General features: G+C 34.7%; 1 protein-coding gene across 1 annotated transcript; it reads left to right on the forward strand.

Moving 5' to 3' along the window:
- The first annotated feature begins 976 nt into the window (after positions 1–976).
- Positions 977–16,329, forward strand: LOC6049284 (dual specificity mitogen-activated protein kinase kinase dSOR1). The gene is made up of 3 exons (XM_001866034.2): positions 977–2,036; positions 15,227–15,562; positions 15,622–16,329. The coding sequence occupies exons 1-3, from the start codon at positions 1,269–1,271 to the stop codon at positions 15,733–15,735; spliced, it is 1,218 nt and encodes a 405-aa protein (XP_001866069.1). The 5' UTR covers positions 977–1,268; the 3' UTR covers positions 15,736–16,329.
- The last annotated feature ends 1,040 nt before the right edge of the window (positions 16,330–17,369 follow it).

Raw genomic sequence — 17,369 nt, forward strand, 5'->3', positions numbered from 1 at the left:
CCATTTTAATTTTAGATCGCGTTTTCGGTTTACACCTGAAAAATCTTGAAATTATTTATACGGATTTGTGATTACTCTCTTTCCATCATTCCCTTGATCAAAACAAAGCAACTGCGCACTGTAAAAAAAAGTACAAAAACTGCAGGCATAAAATGGAAATAAAGTAATTATTGTTTTTTAATTTTAAAATTTTACGTAATGTACGTTTAAAAGTTAGTGTATGTTTGTGAGGTGATTTTTATCAATTTATTTGCAAAATAAACTACTAAAGTTGGGATATTAAGAATACATCGGGCCGATGACCTCTTTTAAAGTTGTACTTTTATCACATGAAACGTTTAACTTAACTACTGTGTGAACTGTGACTTTTACTACAGTAATTATTATAACAAAAATTGAACTATTAATAAAAGAAATATGTTTGTTTTCACTGTGCGCAGTTTGAGCGCGTTATCAATCTCAATCACACAAGATGGTGGCCTTTAGCATCCCCCTGATCAAATCCCCCTGATTTAATGTTCTGCATCCGCAGAAATGTTGGTGGTCTTTGAAATGGAACATTTTCAAATAAAGTTTTTCCACAAATCTGAAGTTTTTTTTTTTTGAAAAGGCCCAATAAACCATATTTTCAGTTTTTCCTTTTTGGGTGTTTTTTAATACCCCTGACTCAAGGCGGTTTCAAAAACACCCAAAAAGCAAAAACTGGAAATTTGGTTTATTGGACCTTTTTTAAAAAAAACTTCAGATTTGTTGAAAAACTTTATTTAACTTTATTTTTTATTTAAACTTTATTTTTTATTTAAACTTTATTTTTTATTAATGCAAAGTTTTACAGATTTGTCAAAATAAATAAAATATTGGTCATTTTCAAACATTACGCTTACAAAATTTCGTAACGCCTGCTGTGCGTTATCAAAACAAACGCGAAAATACAAAATCTGGCCTCCCTTCCGCAACCCAGACCTGTCAGCTGGAAACTGCAAACACCGCGAGCTGTCAAATTGGAAAAATTGCTTTTTCGCTTGCAGAGAAGAATTTTATTTCCAGAAACTCGTCGCGTTTTGCGAATGAAAACCTCCGAAAAAGTGTACGGTTTGTAGTGTAACATTTGTCCCGCTGGCGTGTGCGTGAATTCGTGCGTGCTAGTTAGTGAAATTGTGTCAGAAAAGCGGGTTTAATCCTCTCGGTTTTGTTTTGTTCCAACCGAGAGCAAGTGTTTGTTTTGATCGATTTTTCCTGCCCGTGCGGAATCCGGCCACGGACCAACAATGAGTAAGATGACGAAAAACAAGCTTAATCTAACGCTGCCGCCGGGTTCGGTGGACGTGACCGCAAGCCAGCAAACGACGCCGACGCCCTCGTTCAAAACGCCTTCCGGCACGGAGTACGTCATCGGGAAGAACAACCTGCTCGGGAAGGCCAAGAACAGCATCGATGCGCTGACGGAGACGCTGGAGGAGCTGGAGATCGACGAGAACGCCCGCAAGCGGATAAAGGTGTTTTTGAGTCAGAAGGAGAAGATTGGCGAGCTGAACGATGACGATCTGGACAAGCTCGGCGAGTTGGGATCGGGGAATGGTGGGGTGGTCATGAAGGTGCGCCACATTCCGACGCAGCTGATAATGGCCCGCAAGTTGATCCACCTGGAGGTGAAGCCGGCGATCAAGAAGCAAATCATCCGCGAGCTGAAGGTGCTGCACGACTGTAACTTTCCGCACATTGTCGGCTTTTACGGGGCGTTTTACAGCGATGGAGAGATCAGCATCTGCATGGAGTACATGGACGGGGGCTCGCTGGATTTGATCCTGAAGCGCGCTGGTCGCATTCCGGAGCAGATCCTGGCGAAGATAACCTGCGCCGTGCTGAAGGGACTGAGCTATTTGCGCGATAAGCACGCCATCATGCACCGGGACGTGAAGCCGAGCAACATTCTGGTCAACAGCAGCGGGGAGATTAAGATTTGTGATTTCGGCGTGTCGGGCCAGCTGATCGATTCGATGGCGAACTCGTTCGTGGGCACGCGCAGCTACATGTCGGTGAGTTTGAGGAGACAGGTTTCCTTGTGTTTGGTGATGGCACTGAAAAAAAACTTTTTAAAATCCCTTTTTTTATTTTTATTCGGTTGTCTTTAAAGAAATCTATAAATCCTGTTAAATTGCATGGAAAACCATTTTAAAGATGCTTTATCTAATCTAATCCCCTTAATAATTCTAGGCTTAATTTTATATTTTTATCGATAATTTTATTTAAAAAAAATTGCTTTACATTTTTTCAATTCTTTTTAACATTTTTTTGAATTTTTGATATTTTTAAAATTTGCCTAAAAATGTTTCCATGCTTTTAACAATATTAGATTTTACAAAATTTGCTATTCCATCTTCCTGATTTTGACCGATTTTGTAAGATTTCATGTTTCTAGACAACTAATAACTAAGTTTTAACCAAAATAAACGAATTAAATACAAAATTGTTACACTTAACGATTTTTTATTTGAAAATCCTTTTAAAACACAAATTTTAATCAGAACTTATAGATCTTGATATATTAATTTTTTAACAAAACTTTTTAAGTAGGAACTTTATTAAGAGTACTTACCCCTACAAATATTTATTTTTTTACCCATTTCTATAAAGCAATCTGTACGAAATGGGTCTTTTTATTAATTTGATTTTTTTAAATCCAGCTGAAACTTTTTTGGTGCCTTCGGTATGCTCAAATAAGCCATTTTGCATTAAAGTTTGGCCATATAGTTTTGCAGCTGTCCCTACAAAAATTGTATATGAAAATTCAAAAACCTGTATCTTTGAAGGAGTTTTTTGATCGATTTGGTGTCTTCGGCAAAGTTGTAGGTATGGATAAGGACTACACAAAAAAAATGATGATTTTCAGTTTCACTTTTTATCACTAAAACTTGATTTGCAAAAAAAAAAAACACTATTTTTATTTTTTTATGTTTAAGGGACATCAAATGCCAACTTTTTAGAAATTTCCAGAATGTTTAAAAAATCTTTGACCGAGTTATGAATTTTTGAATCAATACAGATATTTCTTTAAAATATCGAAATATTGGTCGCAAAAATGTGAAAATATTGTTTTCGGAATGATCGGAAAATTTCACGAAAGTTTCATATTTTAACATTGAGAATCGGACCATTTGTTGCTGAGATATCGACACAAGAAATGGTGGGTTGTCTGGGTGAGACTTAGGAAACATCAATTTTCATGTTTTTAAATATTTGCATGGCAATATCTCAGAAACTAAGGATCGTATTAACAAAGTTCAAAAAAGCAAAATATAGAAAAAAAAAATCATCTCTTCATTTTTATTTTTTTTAAGTAGCCAATCATGGGCATTAATTTTAAAACATGTATAACTGCGACTATTAAAAAAAACTTTCCTTAAAATAGCTAGAACATGAAAACGGTGCACTTTATCAAAATTTTACTAAAGTACTTTTTGATTGCAAATTAAATTTTACACAGAAAAAAAAGTTGAAAAATTTGTGTGACCAATATTTCGTTTTTGTGAATAAATCTATAGATTCAAAAATTTATAACTTGGTCAAAGATTTTTTGCCCATTCTGGAAATTTCTGAAAAGTTGGCATTTAATGTCCCCTTAAACATATCAAAAAATAAATAAAATAAAAATAGTGTTTTTTTCAAATCAAGTTTTAGTGACAAAAAAAGAAATTAAAAATCACCAATTTTTCTCACTGTGTATAATATTTTTTCAGTGTAGTCCATATCCATACCTACAACTTTGCCGAAGACACCAAATCGATCAAAAAATGTCTTCAAAAGTTACAGATTTTTGAATTTTCACATATCATTTTTGTATGGACAGCTGCCAAATTTGTATGGAAAATTATATGGACAAACTAATGATGCAAAATGGCTTCTTTGGGCATACCAAAGGCATTAAAAAACTTTCAGCCGGATTAAAAAATACTAGTGCGTCCATCCCGGGAATTCCCGGGACAAAAATCCCGGGATTTTTCCTAAACCGGGAATTCCCGAATCCCGGGATTTTCTATAATTTGTCCCGGGAATTCCCGAAATTGAAAAAAAAAATCATATTTTGGTCTGGAAATTGGTTGTGAAAATAGTAGAACAATAAAATGAATTAAAATTTGTATTCAGCAAATCTCAGCATTAAATTGGCATTTAAGGAAAAAATATTATAATTTGAATTACCAGGTCCGCAAAATGCCTACAGTCATCCCTCATATTCGGAACAGTTTATAGATCGGCCAATGTTGAACAAATCATATAAAATCGATAATTGAACATAATGATTTGCTTTTACCTTCATTTGAAAGCTTTTCTTGCGATCTTTCGATTGATGTACAGACCGGTTGTACATTTTTACGTTTTATATCAAGTTTTCAAAGAAAAACATTGACCCTTGAAATCCACAAATTCGGAACACTTTTTTCTTACGATGTAAACTAACTTTTTTTTCTCTCCAGGAGTACATATTTTTTTACAAAATAATGACTTTACACTCTGAAACCAATAAGTTTAGCTTAGTTATGTTTTATGAATGGTCTACTAACTTTTTAGTGAAAATATCAGTTGAATTCAGGTGTTTTACAATTGTGGGAGACACAATAACATCCCACAATCATGGAACAGGCAATTTGGAGGCAGTGTTTTGGTGCTCTAGATCAAATAGTCTGGAAATGCAGTTTTTGTTTAAAAAGTATTACTTTTACTGGTGAAATAGCAAGAGAGTGTCCAAATAAAGGCCCTAAAAATAGCAGGGTCGGCAGGAAAGTTGCATTTTGCATTCTATTGAGAAATTACGACAAAAGTGTTCCGAATTTGTGGGTGTTCCGAATATGTGGGATGACTGTAGTGCTTTAAATTTGCTTTCTCTATTATTTTATTTTTTTGAAAAACTGGATATATTTACGTATATTTTCGATTTTAAATTAAAAAAAAAACAATCTCATATCAAATTATTTATAATCAAACACCGGCATCTAGGGCAAATACGTACAAATGTAACGAATAAATACAGCTATTAAAGCAAAACATATTTGCATGACGTTTTGGATTACTTCGGTTGAAACAGTAACAGAACAAAACAATTTGTACTTCCAAATGTATTGCTCTAAAATATCCTGTACCTATTTAGACTGTAATTCTGATTTTCCCTCGGTTGGCGGTAGTAACTTGAAGATAATTTGTAAAATATGTTTTATATAAAACAATGAATACAAAACTTATCTAAAATTTTACATTGACTGGTATCATTTTATTTATTGTCGTTGTTTGTTTTCTAGCTGTTTTAGTCATGTCATATAAAATATATATAAAAGAAAAAAATATGAAAGAATTCCAAAATTTTTTTGAATAGGTCCTATAAACATATGGAAAACAAAAGCTTATTGGATCTTAAAAAAAAAAACTCAAGAATTATGTAATTTGATTCGCAAATAAAAAAAATGATTAATCATACTGGAATTAAAAATAGTAGTTGATATAAAATCCTAAACACCACAAAGACAAAAAAAAATTCTTTTAGGCTATTTTAAAACAGTCGTCTTTGTTTAGATTGAAGTGAGGATTATAACCATTTGATATTATTAAGCTAATTCAATGATTTTAAGCTTGAAATCATAACAAATATAATGAAACATAGATTTTATTACTGATTCAAAAATTTCCCGGGATCCCGGGAATTCCCGGGATTCCAAATATATTTTTCCCGTTTCCCGGGAAATTCAAAACCCGGGAAAATTGGACGCCCTAAAAAATACAAAAAAAATCGAATCACTGAAATCTCAGAGAATTGCTCTATAACAACATTTTAGAGTTATTGAATGAAGAGTAACCTTTTGAAAAGTCTTATAAAAAACTAATTTAGTGAAAGGCGGAGCTTCTTCGAAGAACATTTAAGGTGAAGCCGTTGATCATTTTCAAAGAAAATTAACCATCCCTATAAAAAAATGTGTATTAAATTCAATTTTACGAATTTCAGGACCAGAAGGAATCAGCATGTGCCGGTTGTTGCCTTCTTGAAGCCACTGAAGGAATTTTTGATCTAAATCAATTGTGCTTCAAAATGTATATACTTTTGTGGCACAGTCATTGACGTCCTAGTTGGCAATCATTGATTAATGAAGATTTCCATAAAATTACAAGGAAAGGGATAATCGTTACCAAAAGGAATCAGCATGTGTTGGACACTATTCTAAACAACTTGTTGAAGGAATTTTGTCAAAAAATTGAAAGCGACGCAAAATTTATATCTTTGAACGAAAAATCATGACAATGATGGAAGTCTTCACGTTAATAATTCCAGGCTTAATTTTATATTTTTATCGATAATTTTATTTAAAAAAAATTGCTTTACATTTTTTCAATTCTTTTTAACATTTTTTTGAATTTTTGATATTTTTAAAATTTGCCTAAAAATGTTTCCATGATTTTAACAATATTAGATTTTACAAAATTTGCTATTCCATCTTCCTGATTTTGACCGATTTTGTAAGATTTCATGTTTCTAGACAACTAATAACAAAGTTTTAACCAAAATGAACGAATTAAATACAAAATTGTTACACTTAACGATTTTTTATTTGAAAATTCTTTTAAAACACAAATTTTAATCAGAACTTATAGATCTTGATTAATTTTTTAACAAAACTTTTTAAGTAGGAACTTTATTAAGAGTACTTACCCCTACAAATATTTATTTTTTTTACCCATTTCTATAAAGCAATCTTTACGAAATGGGTCTTTATATTAATTTGATTTTTTTTTAAATCCAGCTGAAACTTTTTTGGTGCCTTCGGTATGCTCAAATAAGCCATTTTGCATTAAAGTTTGGCCATATAGTTTTGCAGCTGTCCCTACAAAAATTGTATATGAAAATTCAAAAACCTGTATCTTTTGAAGGAGTTTTTTGATCGTTTTGGTGTCTTCGGCAAAGTTGTAGGCTAAAAAAAATTGATGATTTTTAGTTTCACTTTTTATCACTAAAACTTGATTTGCAAAAAAAAAAACACTATTTTTATTTTTTTTATGTTTAGGGGGCATCAAATGCCAACTTTTCAGAAATTTAAAGAATGTTTAAAAAATCTTTGATCGAGTTCTGAATTTTTGAATCAATACTGTTTTTTCCGAAAATCGAAATATTGGTCGCAAAAATGTGAAAATATTGTTTTCGGAATGATCGGAAAATTTCACGAAAGTTTCATATTTTGACATTGAGAATCGGACCATTTGTTGCTGAGATATCGACATAAGAAATGGTGGGTTGTTTGGGTGAGACTTAGGAAACATCAATTTTCATGTTTTTAAATATTTGCATGGCAATATCTCAGAAACTAAGGATCGTATTAACAAAGTTCAAAAAAGCAAAATATAGAAAAAAAATCATCTCTTCATTTTTATTTTTTTAAGTAGACAATCATGAGCATTAATTTTAAAACGTGTATAACTGCGACTATTTAAAAAAAAAACTTTCCTAAAAATAGCTAGAACATGAAAACGGTGCACTTTACCAAAATTTTACTAAAGTACTTTTTGATTGCAAATTAAGTTTTACACAGAAAAAAAAGTAGAAAAATTTGTGCGACCAATATTTCGTTTTTGTGAAAAAATCTATTGATTCAAAAATTTATAACTTGGTCAAAGATTTTTTGCCCATTCTGGAAATTTCTGAAAAGTTGGCATTTAATGTCCCCTTAAACATATCAAAAAATAAATAAAATAAAAATAGTGTTTTTTTCAAATCAAGTTTTACAAAAAAAGAAATTAAAAATCACCAATTTTTCTTACTGTGTATAATATTTTTTCAGTGTAGTCCATATCCATACCTACAACTTTGCCGAAGACACCAAATCGATCAAAAAATTTCTTCAAAAGATACAGATTTTTGAATTTTCACGTATCATTTTTGTATGGACAGCTGCCAAATTTGTATGGAAAATTATATGAACGAACTAATGATGCAAAATGGCTTTTTTAGGCATACCAAAGGCATTAAATAAGTTTCAGCAGGATTAAAAAATACAAAAAAAATCGAATGACTGAAATCTCAGAGTTATTGAATGCGGAGTAACCTTTTGAAAAGTCTTATAAAAACCAATTTAGTGAAAGGCGGAGCTTCTTGAATGAACGATCTTTATTTACCTAGGTCTTGGGTTCGATTTAGAAAACTTTTATTTTCCTTTTGCTTTCAGCAACCAGAGGTCCAATCTTCAATGTCTCGTAGACAATTTTATAGCAAAATTTCAGAACTTTTTTTTTTTTTAATATTTTGCTCAACTCAAACTTTCGGTGGCTATATCTTGAAAACGAGGCACTCGATTGCAAATTCATATTTATATAAAAAATGAGGTCAAATGAACTTTGAGTGATTTGAGTTCATTTCTGACGTCACGATTTTCTCCTCTATAGACAAGAAAACCGTGACGTAGCAAATGAACTCAAGGAACTCAGTATTCATTTTGTGAGTGCCATTTGAGTGGTTTGACAGGTGTCAAATCGGAACTTAGCATTATTTTAATTTGAATTTGCTTTCGATTGCGCGAAACGTCATAATCCGAGTTTTTTTCCGTATTAGTGCCCGTGTGCTTGTCCGTGCTTCTGGCCGTGTTCGTGTATGTGCACCTGACCACGTAGTTGCCTGTTCCTGGTCGTTCCCGTGGCCGTGATCTAGGCCGTGTTCTTGTCCGGACTCCTGCCCGTGTTCGTGCCCGTGCTTCTGGCCGTTTTCGTGTCCCTGGCCGTGTAGGTGCCTGTTCCTGGCCATTCCCGTGGCCGTGTCCATGCCGTGTTCCTGGCCGGGTTTGTGTCCATGCGAAACGGAACAACCGGAACAAAATTATAATTTTAAATGCTAAGTCCCGGAACTGACACCTGTCAAAAAAGTTCATTCGGTTGTTTACCTTTGAGGTTAAGTTCCGAGCTTTTCTCCTTTATAGAGGAGAAAAGCAACTCGCGACACATTTTTTAGGCTAGGAATTTTGACAGATATGATTTTTATAAAGTATTCGCCTCCTTTTCTCTCCCACAGAAAACTGGGGACAATGTAGCTGTCAAACTAGGCCAAAATGTTAAAGTCACTCACAAAATGAACTTTGAGTGGTTTGAGTTCATTTCTGACGTGACGATTTTTTCCTCTATAGAGGAGAAAATCGTGACGTCACAAAATGTTAAAGTCACTCACAAAATGAACTTTGAGTGATTTGAGTTCATTTGTGACGTCACGATTTTCTCCTCTATAGAGGAAAAAATCGTCACGTCAGAAATGAACTCAAACCACTCAAAGTTCATTTTGTGAGTGACTTTAACATTTTGGCCTAGTTTGACAGCTACTTCGTTCCCAGGTTTTCTGTGGGTGAGAAAAGGAGGCGAATACTTTATGAAAATCATATCTGTCAAAATTCCTAGCCTAAAAAATGTGTCGCGAGTTGCTTTTCTTCTTTATAGTTGCGTTGAAAATTATTCTTATTTTGAATTCCTGGGTGATTTTGACAGTCACATATAAATTTTAGGTAAAATTGTTAAATATTCACAATTTTGCCTGAAATTATATATATATAGATTCATAGTGCATTTAAAACTGAATCAAAAGTTTTCACATTTTATATAAAATTTGTTCTACTGAAAATGTCTATAAATTTGAAGATTTTTTTTTAAATTATATCTTAATAGCACATAGTATTTGTTGTTTACAAACTTATTTTACCTTTTCTTTGGACACTTCTCTACTATTGTCAGTACGATTTCAGAGCATTCCATACGTATTTAAATTTTGTACTCTTCGTTTTGCGGAAAAATCTCAAACCTATCAATGTCACGGCAATGGATTTTCGGATAACAAAAACACCTTTCGAAAAGTACGCTTTAAAACTAACCGATTGTATTGCTATATCCCGGAAATGTTTCAAATCACACATCACTTCATTTCCGAACACGGTGGAGATCAATCTTGAACCTGAGAGGGTGCCAAAAAGTAGTCAGTTAATCTGTCACACACGCGTAATTTGCACATCATCATGACCCACCTTTTTGATCAACAACAGAATGAACACCGCGAACAGCACCAGCATGGCCATCGCGAGCAGCAGTATCAGCAGCTTCCAACCCTCGGACAGTTCCGGTTGCTTCTCCATGAGGCAGGCCAGGTCGCGCATGCCGTGACACTCCGGGTTGACCGCCGACACGACGGCCACGTTCCAGATGATGAACTTTTGCTCGATTCGTTGCATGTTTTTGTACGGGATTGGGTTGTGGCCGAGGTAGATCTCCTCGAGGTTGGGGGCCACTTCGAGCAGCTCGGTGGCGTTGAAATTCGTGAGGAAGTTGCCCGTCAGGACGAGCCGCTTGAAGGACGCGAGTTTGGCCCCGCGGAAGTCCACCTGGTTGAGGGCGCCGTAGTACGAGTCTATTCCGACCAGACTCGGGGGAAGATCTCGCCAGGGGATGGTTTTGAACTGGTTGTAGCTGAGGTAGAGTCGCTTGAGATTGATGAGGGGGGTGAACGCGGCGCCGTCCAACGAGTCCAGCAGGTTCGCCTCGAGCCGGAGGGTCTCCAGCTGGACCAGGTAGCTGACGTTGCCGATTTCGGTCAGCTTGTTGACGTCCAGATCCAGGTACTTGATCGTGTAGTTTTGGGTGCGATCCACGACCAGGTCAGTTATCTGGTTGTTGGCGAATCCCCCGAGAATCAGCTGCTCAGGAAGTACCACCTGCTGCAGCTCGGCAAACAGAATCTCAACCGACAGTGGCCTGTGCATGGCCTCGTAAACGGCGCTGTCGAACCGCGTCAAACTGACATCGCGATCGAGGACGTCCTTCGATACGATCCGGAAGTGCTGGTACCCGCTGGGGAAGGTTATCGGCTCGTGTCGATCGTGCGCGATCCACTCGATTTCACAACGGGACTCGACCGGATACGGAATGCACTGGTAATCGCGGCCAATCGCCCAACTTGGGTAGAGCAGCAGGACGATCGTGAGCCTCAGGAAAGCTGGCGATGGCATTGTGTAACAAAGACTTGCGTAACAGGTAACAGTTGAAGAGCTAAAAAATCAGTTTTGTTCAAATACATGCATCGAGCTCAATTAAATTACCAAATCCCATAATTACCTCAATGCAATGATGAAAACATCCAGAAAAAATTAATCACATTGAAATCAGTCCACTTTTCACCAGTTCAAGTATCGTCTCTCCCGCCAGAGATTCGATCCTTTCTCGGAAGAATTTGCCTATCGACTGTGGTTGAATGGGACATTCCTTGGGCGAAAAATTCAAGTTGCGAAAAACCATTCAAGCGATCGAAATCCCCCCGACGGCGATGATTCTGCGCGCTCCAGTTGATCGCGGACTTGTTTTGATCTGAAACGCCGGATTGAATCGCATATTTGTGCGATATTACGCACGTGTACAACGAACCGTGGCTAAATGTTTGAACAAAATCGGAAGTGGAAAATTTTTGCTGGTCATTTTTATCAAGATTTATTGGGATTTTTTTTCCAAAAACACCCAAGATTAAAGCAAAACGTATCGAACATTGTTTCAATGTCCAGAAATAAACCTCTTTGCATAATTGGTTTCTTCAAACAAGTCTCACCAGTTAGTGAGAAAAATCTCACTGTGTCCATAAAAAATTTGGGCTGCCCATACAAAAGTGACCAGTTGACAGCAAATACTTGTTTTTAAATCTTGAAATAAAAATTTAAATTTGCAATGCCCTTAAGAAATTTATTTTTTAAAACTCTTTTAAAAAATTAAAAGGTTGAAAGAAATAAAAAAACCTTAGAATTAAAAAAAATAAAAAGAGAAAAAAATATTAAAAATTAAAATAAATTGATCAACAGCATTGCCAAATCAAATCATGCACGGAAAAAAAGATAAAATAAATTCAAAAATCGCAAATTTAAAAAAAAAACTGAAAAATGCAATAAAAAGTTTGCAAAATGCTAATTTTTGCGAAAATTTTATTTTTTCGTCAATATTTGGGTAATTCTTCGCCAACTCACACAGCAGTTGCCCCGACCCCTCTTCGATTTGCGTGAAACTTTGTCCTAAGGGGTAACTTTTGTCCCTGATCACGAATCTGAGGTCCGTTTTTTGGTATCTCGTGACGGAGGGGCGGTACGACCCCTTCCATTTTTGAACATGCGAAAAAAGAGGTGTTTTTCAATAATTTGCAGCCTGAAACGGCGATGAGATAGAAATTTGGTGTCAAAGGGACTTTTATGTAAAATTAAACGCCCGATTTGATGGCGTACTCAGAATTCCGAAAAAACGTATTTTTCATCGAAAAAACACTAAAAAAGTTTTAAAAATTCTCCCATTTTCCTTTACTTGACTGTAAATTTTTTTGGAACATGTCATTTTATGGGAAATTTAATGTACTTTTCGAATCTACATTGACCCAGAAGGGTAATTTTTTCATTCAGAACAAAAAATTTCATTTTAAAATTTCGTGTCTTTTTCTAACTTTGCAGGGTTATTTTTTAGAGTGTAACAATGTTCTACAAAGCTGTAGAGCAGACAATTACAAAAATTTTGATATATAGACATAAGGGGTTTGCTTATAAACATCACGAGTTATCGCGATTTTACGAAAAAAAAGATTTGAAAAAGTTGGTCGTCATCGATCATGGCCGTTCATGGTCACCCGCGACAGACACGGATAACGAAACAAGTAGAAACGTATCCCAGATAATATATACTATGACGAGCTTTACTGAAGTAAACTTCACTCATTTTTGGTGGAAATTTAGTTTTTTAAGAGTACCTTCGAAATATGCAATAATCTTGAAAGTGTCAAAATGTACATGGTGTTTTTTGAAATATTTCTAGACTGATGTAAAGTGCATTTTAAAAAACACCTTTTTTACTAAAAAATTGAAACAATTGCTTTGAATTTCTTTTTTTATTTTTTTATTGTTTGAAAACAATAACAGAAAAAAATAACCGAATCATTGAATGTTAAAATAAAAAAAAATATGACAAATTAAAAAAAACATCAGAAAAATATTTTTAAATATTTTAAAACAGAAAAAGTTAAATTTTAAGAAAAAATATTTAAATTTTGAAAAAAGAAGAAAAAATAAATGAAAAAAATATTAATCAAAAAAAGGAATTACATTTTTATGTTTTAACACTTTTTCAATGTTTTGTTGCGGAACATCTTTTTCACTACTACACTTGCGAGTGTAACGTCACACGTCGAAAAACAACCTGTCACATTTTGCAGATGGGCAATGTATGTAAACAAAGTGAAATAAATATGTTTGAGTGGTGCTGACAAGGATATTCACAAAAAATCATCAGCAGATTGATTTTGTTGGAGAATTTCGTGGGCGATTTTCTTCTGCGTGATTTGTCTCCTCTCTCTTTCGCGAGTGAAGAAAGTTCGCAAGCGAAAATGACTTTTTTGCGATTATTCCATCCCTGATTACAAGGAAGAGAGAGGTTAAAAAATAGAGAGTTTAAAAAAGAGAGAGTTTAAAAAAGAGAGAGTTTAAAAAAGAGAGAGTTTAAAAAAGAGAGAGTTTAAAAAAGAGAGAGTTTAAAAAAGAGAGAGTTTAAAAAAGAGAGAGTTTAAAAAAGAGAGAGTTTAAAAAAGAGAGAGTTTAAAAGAGAGAGTTTAAAGAGAGTTTAAAAGAGAGAGTTTAAAAGAGAGTTTAAAAGAGAGTTTAAAAGAGAGAGTTTAAAAGAGAGTTTAAAAGAGAGTTTAAAAAGAGAGTTTAAAAAGAGAGAGTTTAAAAGAGAGTTTAAAAGAGAGAGTTTAAAAGAGAGAGAAAGAGAGAGAGAGAGAGAGAGAGAGAGAGAGAGAGAGAGAGAGAGAGAGAGAGAGAGAGAGAGAGAGAGAGAGCGAGAGAGAGCGAGAGAGAGAAAGAGAAAGAAAGAGAAAGAGTGAGAATTTGAACAGTTCTCTACCAAATCCGGTAAAAGATTTTATTTGTATTTTTTGATTTGGCTCAAACCTTGCTCAAACCGGCTTTAACAAACACGAAAATTGAAGTTACCCAAACAACCCACCTTTTTCTAATGTCGATATCTTCACAACTAATGGTCCGATTTTCAATGTAGAAATGTAGAAATAAGTATTAAAGCATGATTGATATAGAGGGTGTATTTCAACGTATGATCAGGAAAAGCACCGTCAGTCAAGCTCTTTTTACAAAGAAAATATCTGTCCACGCGTAAGCGATTTTATATAGTCGCCATTTTTGAACATTTTATAATCTGCCATCACTGTAGAGCAGTGTTTATCAACCTTTTGCGATCCATTCCCCCCTTGACTGATTTGCAAGAACTTCATTTCCCCCCCCCCCCCCCCTTATTTTTAATTTACTGGTATCAATGCACAAACATAATTACTTTTTTTAGGTTTGCAAAAAGATTACAGTTTTTATAACAAAAAAAAAAACTATAGAAGGTATTTGAAAATGTTTTATTTTAATAAAAAAAATTAAAAGCCACTTTTCTGAGCTGCTTTTCGTTTAAATTACAATAAAAAAATACAATTAGAAAATATGTACAAATATTAAACAAAATTAATAATTATCTGCGGCAAAAGACAGATTACTCTTAAAAATGTAAAGAATTCAAACAAACTTAAATAATATTTGAAAAACTTTTTGTCAACTGCCAATTATTTAATAAAACATTCTTGTTAAAAAGTGTGCAAAAATCTCACAGAAACCAGCAAATCTGTCACAAAAAAAATCTGCTTGAGTCCAAAAAATACAAATACCTCAGAAATATTAAAAAAAAATCATTTTATTGTTTCAAGAAATGTCAAAATTCACAGAAATTGAAACTTTAATAACTATTTTTTGGGAAAAAAACAAATGTTGTTATTACTAATCAAAGAAACTGAAAGTTGCAAAGAATGATTCAAATAATGATTCAAGACATTGAATTTCTATTGAACCCTCATTCCCCCCCTAGAATGGCCAAATTCCCCCCCCAGGGGGGAATTCCTCACTGCTGTAGAGCGATATCGAGATTCAAACAAAATGAGCCATTTAGTCGCATTTAATTAAATAAATTTATTTGTTTATTTGTTTTAAATCTCAGATTTTAAAAGTGTTAATTGAAAACGATATTTGATTAGTACATCACTAGTTGAACATCCTGAATCAAAAGAAGACGATTTTGGGAATGATTGTTCAAAATTCAAAGATCTCTGAGATCACCCGTCTAGAATTTTCTAACACTCTCCCTTCTCCCCCCCTTCTAGCCCGAACGCCTCCAGGGCACCCACTACTCGGTCCAGTCGGACATCTGGTCCCTCGGTCTGTCCCTCGTCGAGATGGCCATCGGCATGTACCCGATCCCGCCGCCGGACGCCCGCACCCTCGACCTCATCTTCCAGGAGCGCCCCGAGGACAACTCGCCCGGCCAGAGCAGCCTGATCGAGCCCAAGTCGATGGCCATCTTCGAGCTGCTCGACTACATCGTCAACGAGCCACCGCCCAAGCTCGAGCACAACTCGTTCAGCGACCGGTTCAAGGACTTTGTCGACCGGTGCCTCCAGAAGAACCCCGAAGAGCGGGCCGACCTCAAGACGCTAATTGTAAGACGATGATCGCGCTTCGTTAATTGTTGTTAATTAATTATTATGATTTTTTCTAGAACCACGACTGGATCAAAAACATTGAACAAGAGGACGTGGACATTGCCGGCTGGGTGTGCAAAACGATGGACCTGCTGCCGTCGACGCCGAAGCGGAACGCGTCGCCGAACTAAAAAAAAAACCCGCAACCTGCAAATTTCAACTCAGTCAAGTCAACCTCCTTATGTGTGTCTCATCATCACAGGTACGAACATTCTCTCTTTCTGTCGTGTCCTCGTCGTTCGGAACCAAGTTAGGGAAACTCTCTAAAAAATGTCTCCGCGTAGGGTCAAGTTGAGCAGTTCCAAAGGAATGTCGCACAGTGCGTGAAAGTATTAGTTTAGTGTGCCGAGTTGGTTCGTTTTTAAACTGTGGAAAATGTACATTTCGTTTTAAAGAAAGAAACTGCACGTTCAAGACTCTTAAATTTTTTCGTCTCCGTTTTCCGTCGAAACGCGGAATAAGTGGAAAATTTGTGAACGCATTCCCCTTCGTTTTAATGTGATTATGAGATTAAATGGCAGTTTATTGCGTAATATAGAGAGAGAAAAAAGTTGATATTTCAGAATCAAAACACACAATTAGTGTACGTACGCGCCCTTTTTGATGATTCGTCTTTCTGTCTTTCTGTGCACCAGCAAAAAAAGAAAAGAAAAGTGTCGTAAACTAGATAGTAGCATAAGATGCAGTATAAATATTCACAAACTATTTTAAAACATTTATCGAAACGGTGTGCGTTTTTTGTTGCCAGTGAAAGAAAATGTCCCTTGGAGAACTGCCCTTCAACGTATATTTTTTTTGTGCGATTTTCAGTGCTACAAATTTGATTTTCTCTCCCATACCAAAAGCGCCAGAAAATTTGCAGCAGGTGAAGGTTCACGTCGCATAAACGCCCTTGTTCTCATCACGTCACTAAAGGTATGAAGAGAAAAAAAGACATCAATATTCAAAAATTCAAAATGTTAAATTCAGAAAATAATTTAACTCAAAAAAAGTCAAATTATTCGCTCTACAGCATTGCCATGGCGTTCTCGATTGCGAGATTCCTTCTCGAAACTAGGTGTCAACATTTACTTCCCCATTCGACGGAAGGCGTGGTCAGACAAATCCCGTCTCGAAAAATGCCACCGGGACCGTATGGGATCGAACCCAAGCCGACTGGGTGAGAGGCAACCACGCTTACCCCTACACCATAATAAATCTCTAATAATAAATTCAAAAAAAAAAAAAATAACGAAAATTTAGTTGTTTAAAAATAAAACAATTATAAAATTTACATAATGCAAATTAACAAAATTGAGTTTAAAAATATAAAAAAAAATAAATTTAAATTTTAAGGATAAACAAAAATTAGGAATTCAATAATTGTATACCTATACTTAATTGATTGAATTGGGTCCTAACCTAAATCCCTATGTTTATTTAATTATACAGCGATTCAATGAATCAACTGTAACCCTGTGTGACCCCATATATTGAGCTGTCAAGCAAGATACTTTCTGTCAAAAGAGGTTGTGATAAGAAAAATAAACTTAATTGTTGTGTGAAATAAAAACTGTTATCTAAACTTGATTGTAATTCTTAAATTCTTAAATTCTTAAATTCTTAAATTCTTAAATTCTTAAATTCTTAAATTCTTAAATTCTTAAATTCTTAAATTCTTAAATTCTTAAATTCTTAAATTCTTAAATTCTTACATTCTTACATTCTTAAATTCTTAAATTCTTAAATTCTTAAATTCTTAAATTCTTAAATTCTTAAATTCTTA

The sequence above is a fragment of the Culex quinquefasciatus genome, chromosome 3 (genome assembly GCF_015732765.1).
Source record: "Culex quinquefasciatus strain JHB chromosome 3, VPISU_Cqui_1.0_pri_paternal, whole genome shotgun sequence".
In the NCBI taxonomy this organism is placed as follows: domain Eukaryota; kingdom Metazoa; phylum Arthropoda; class Insecta; order Diptera; family Culicidae; genus Culex; species Culex quinquefasciatus.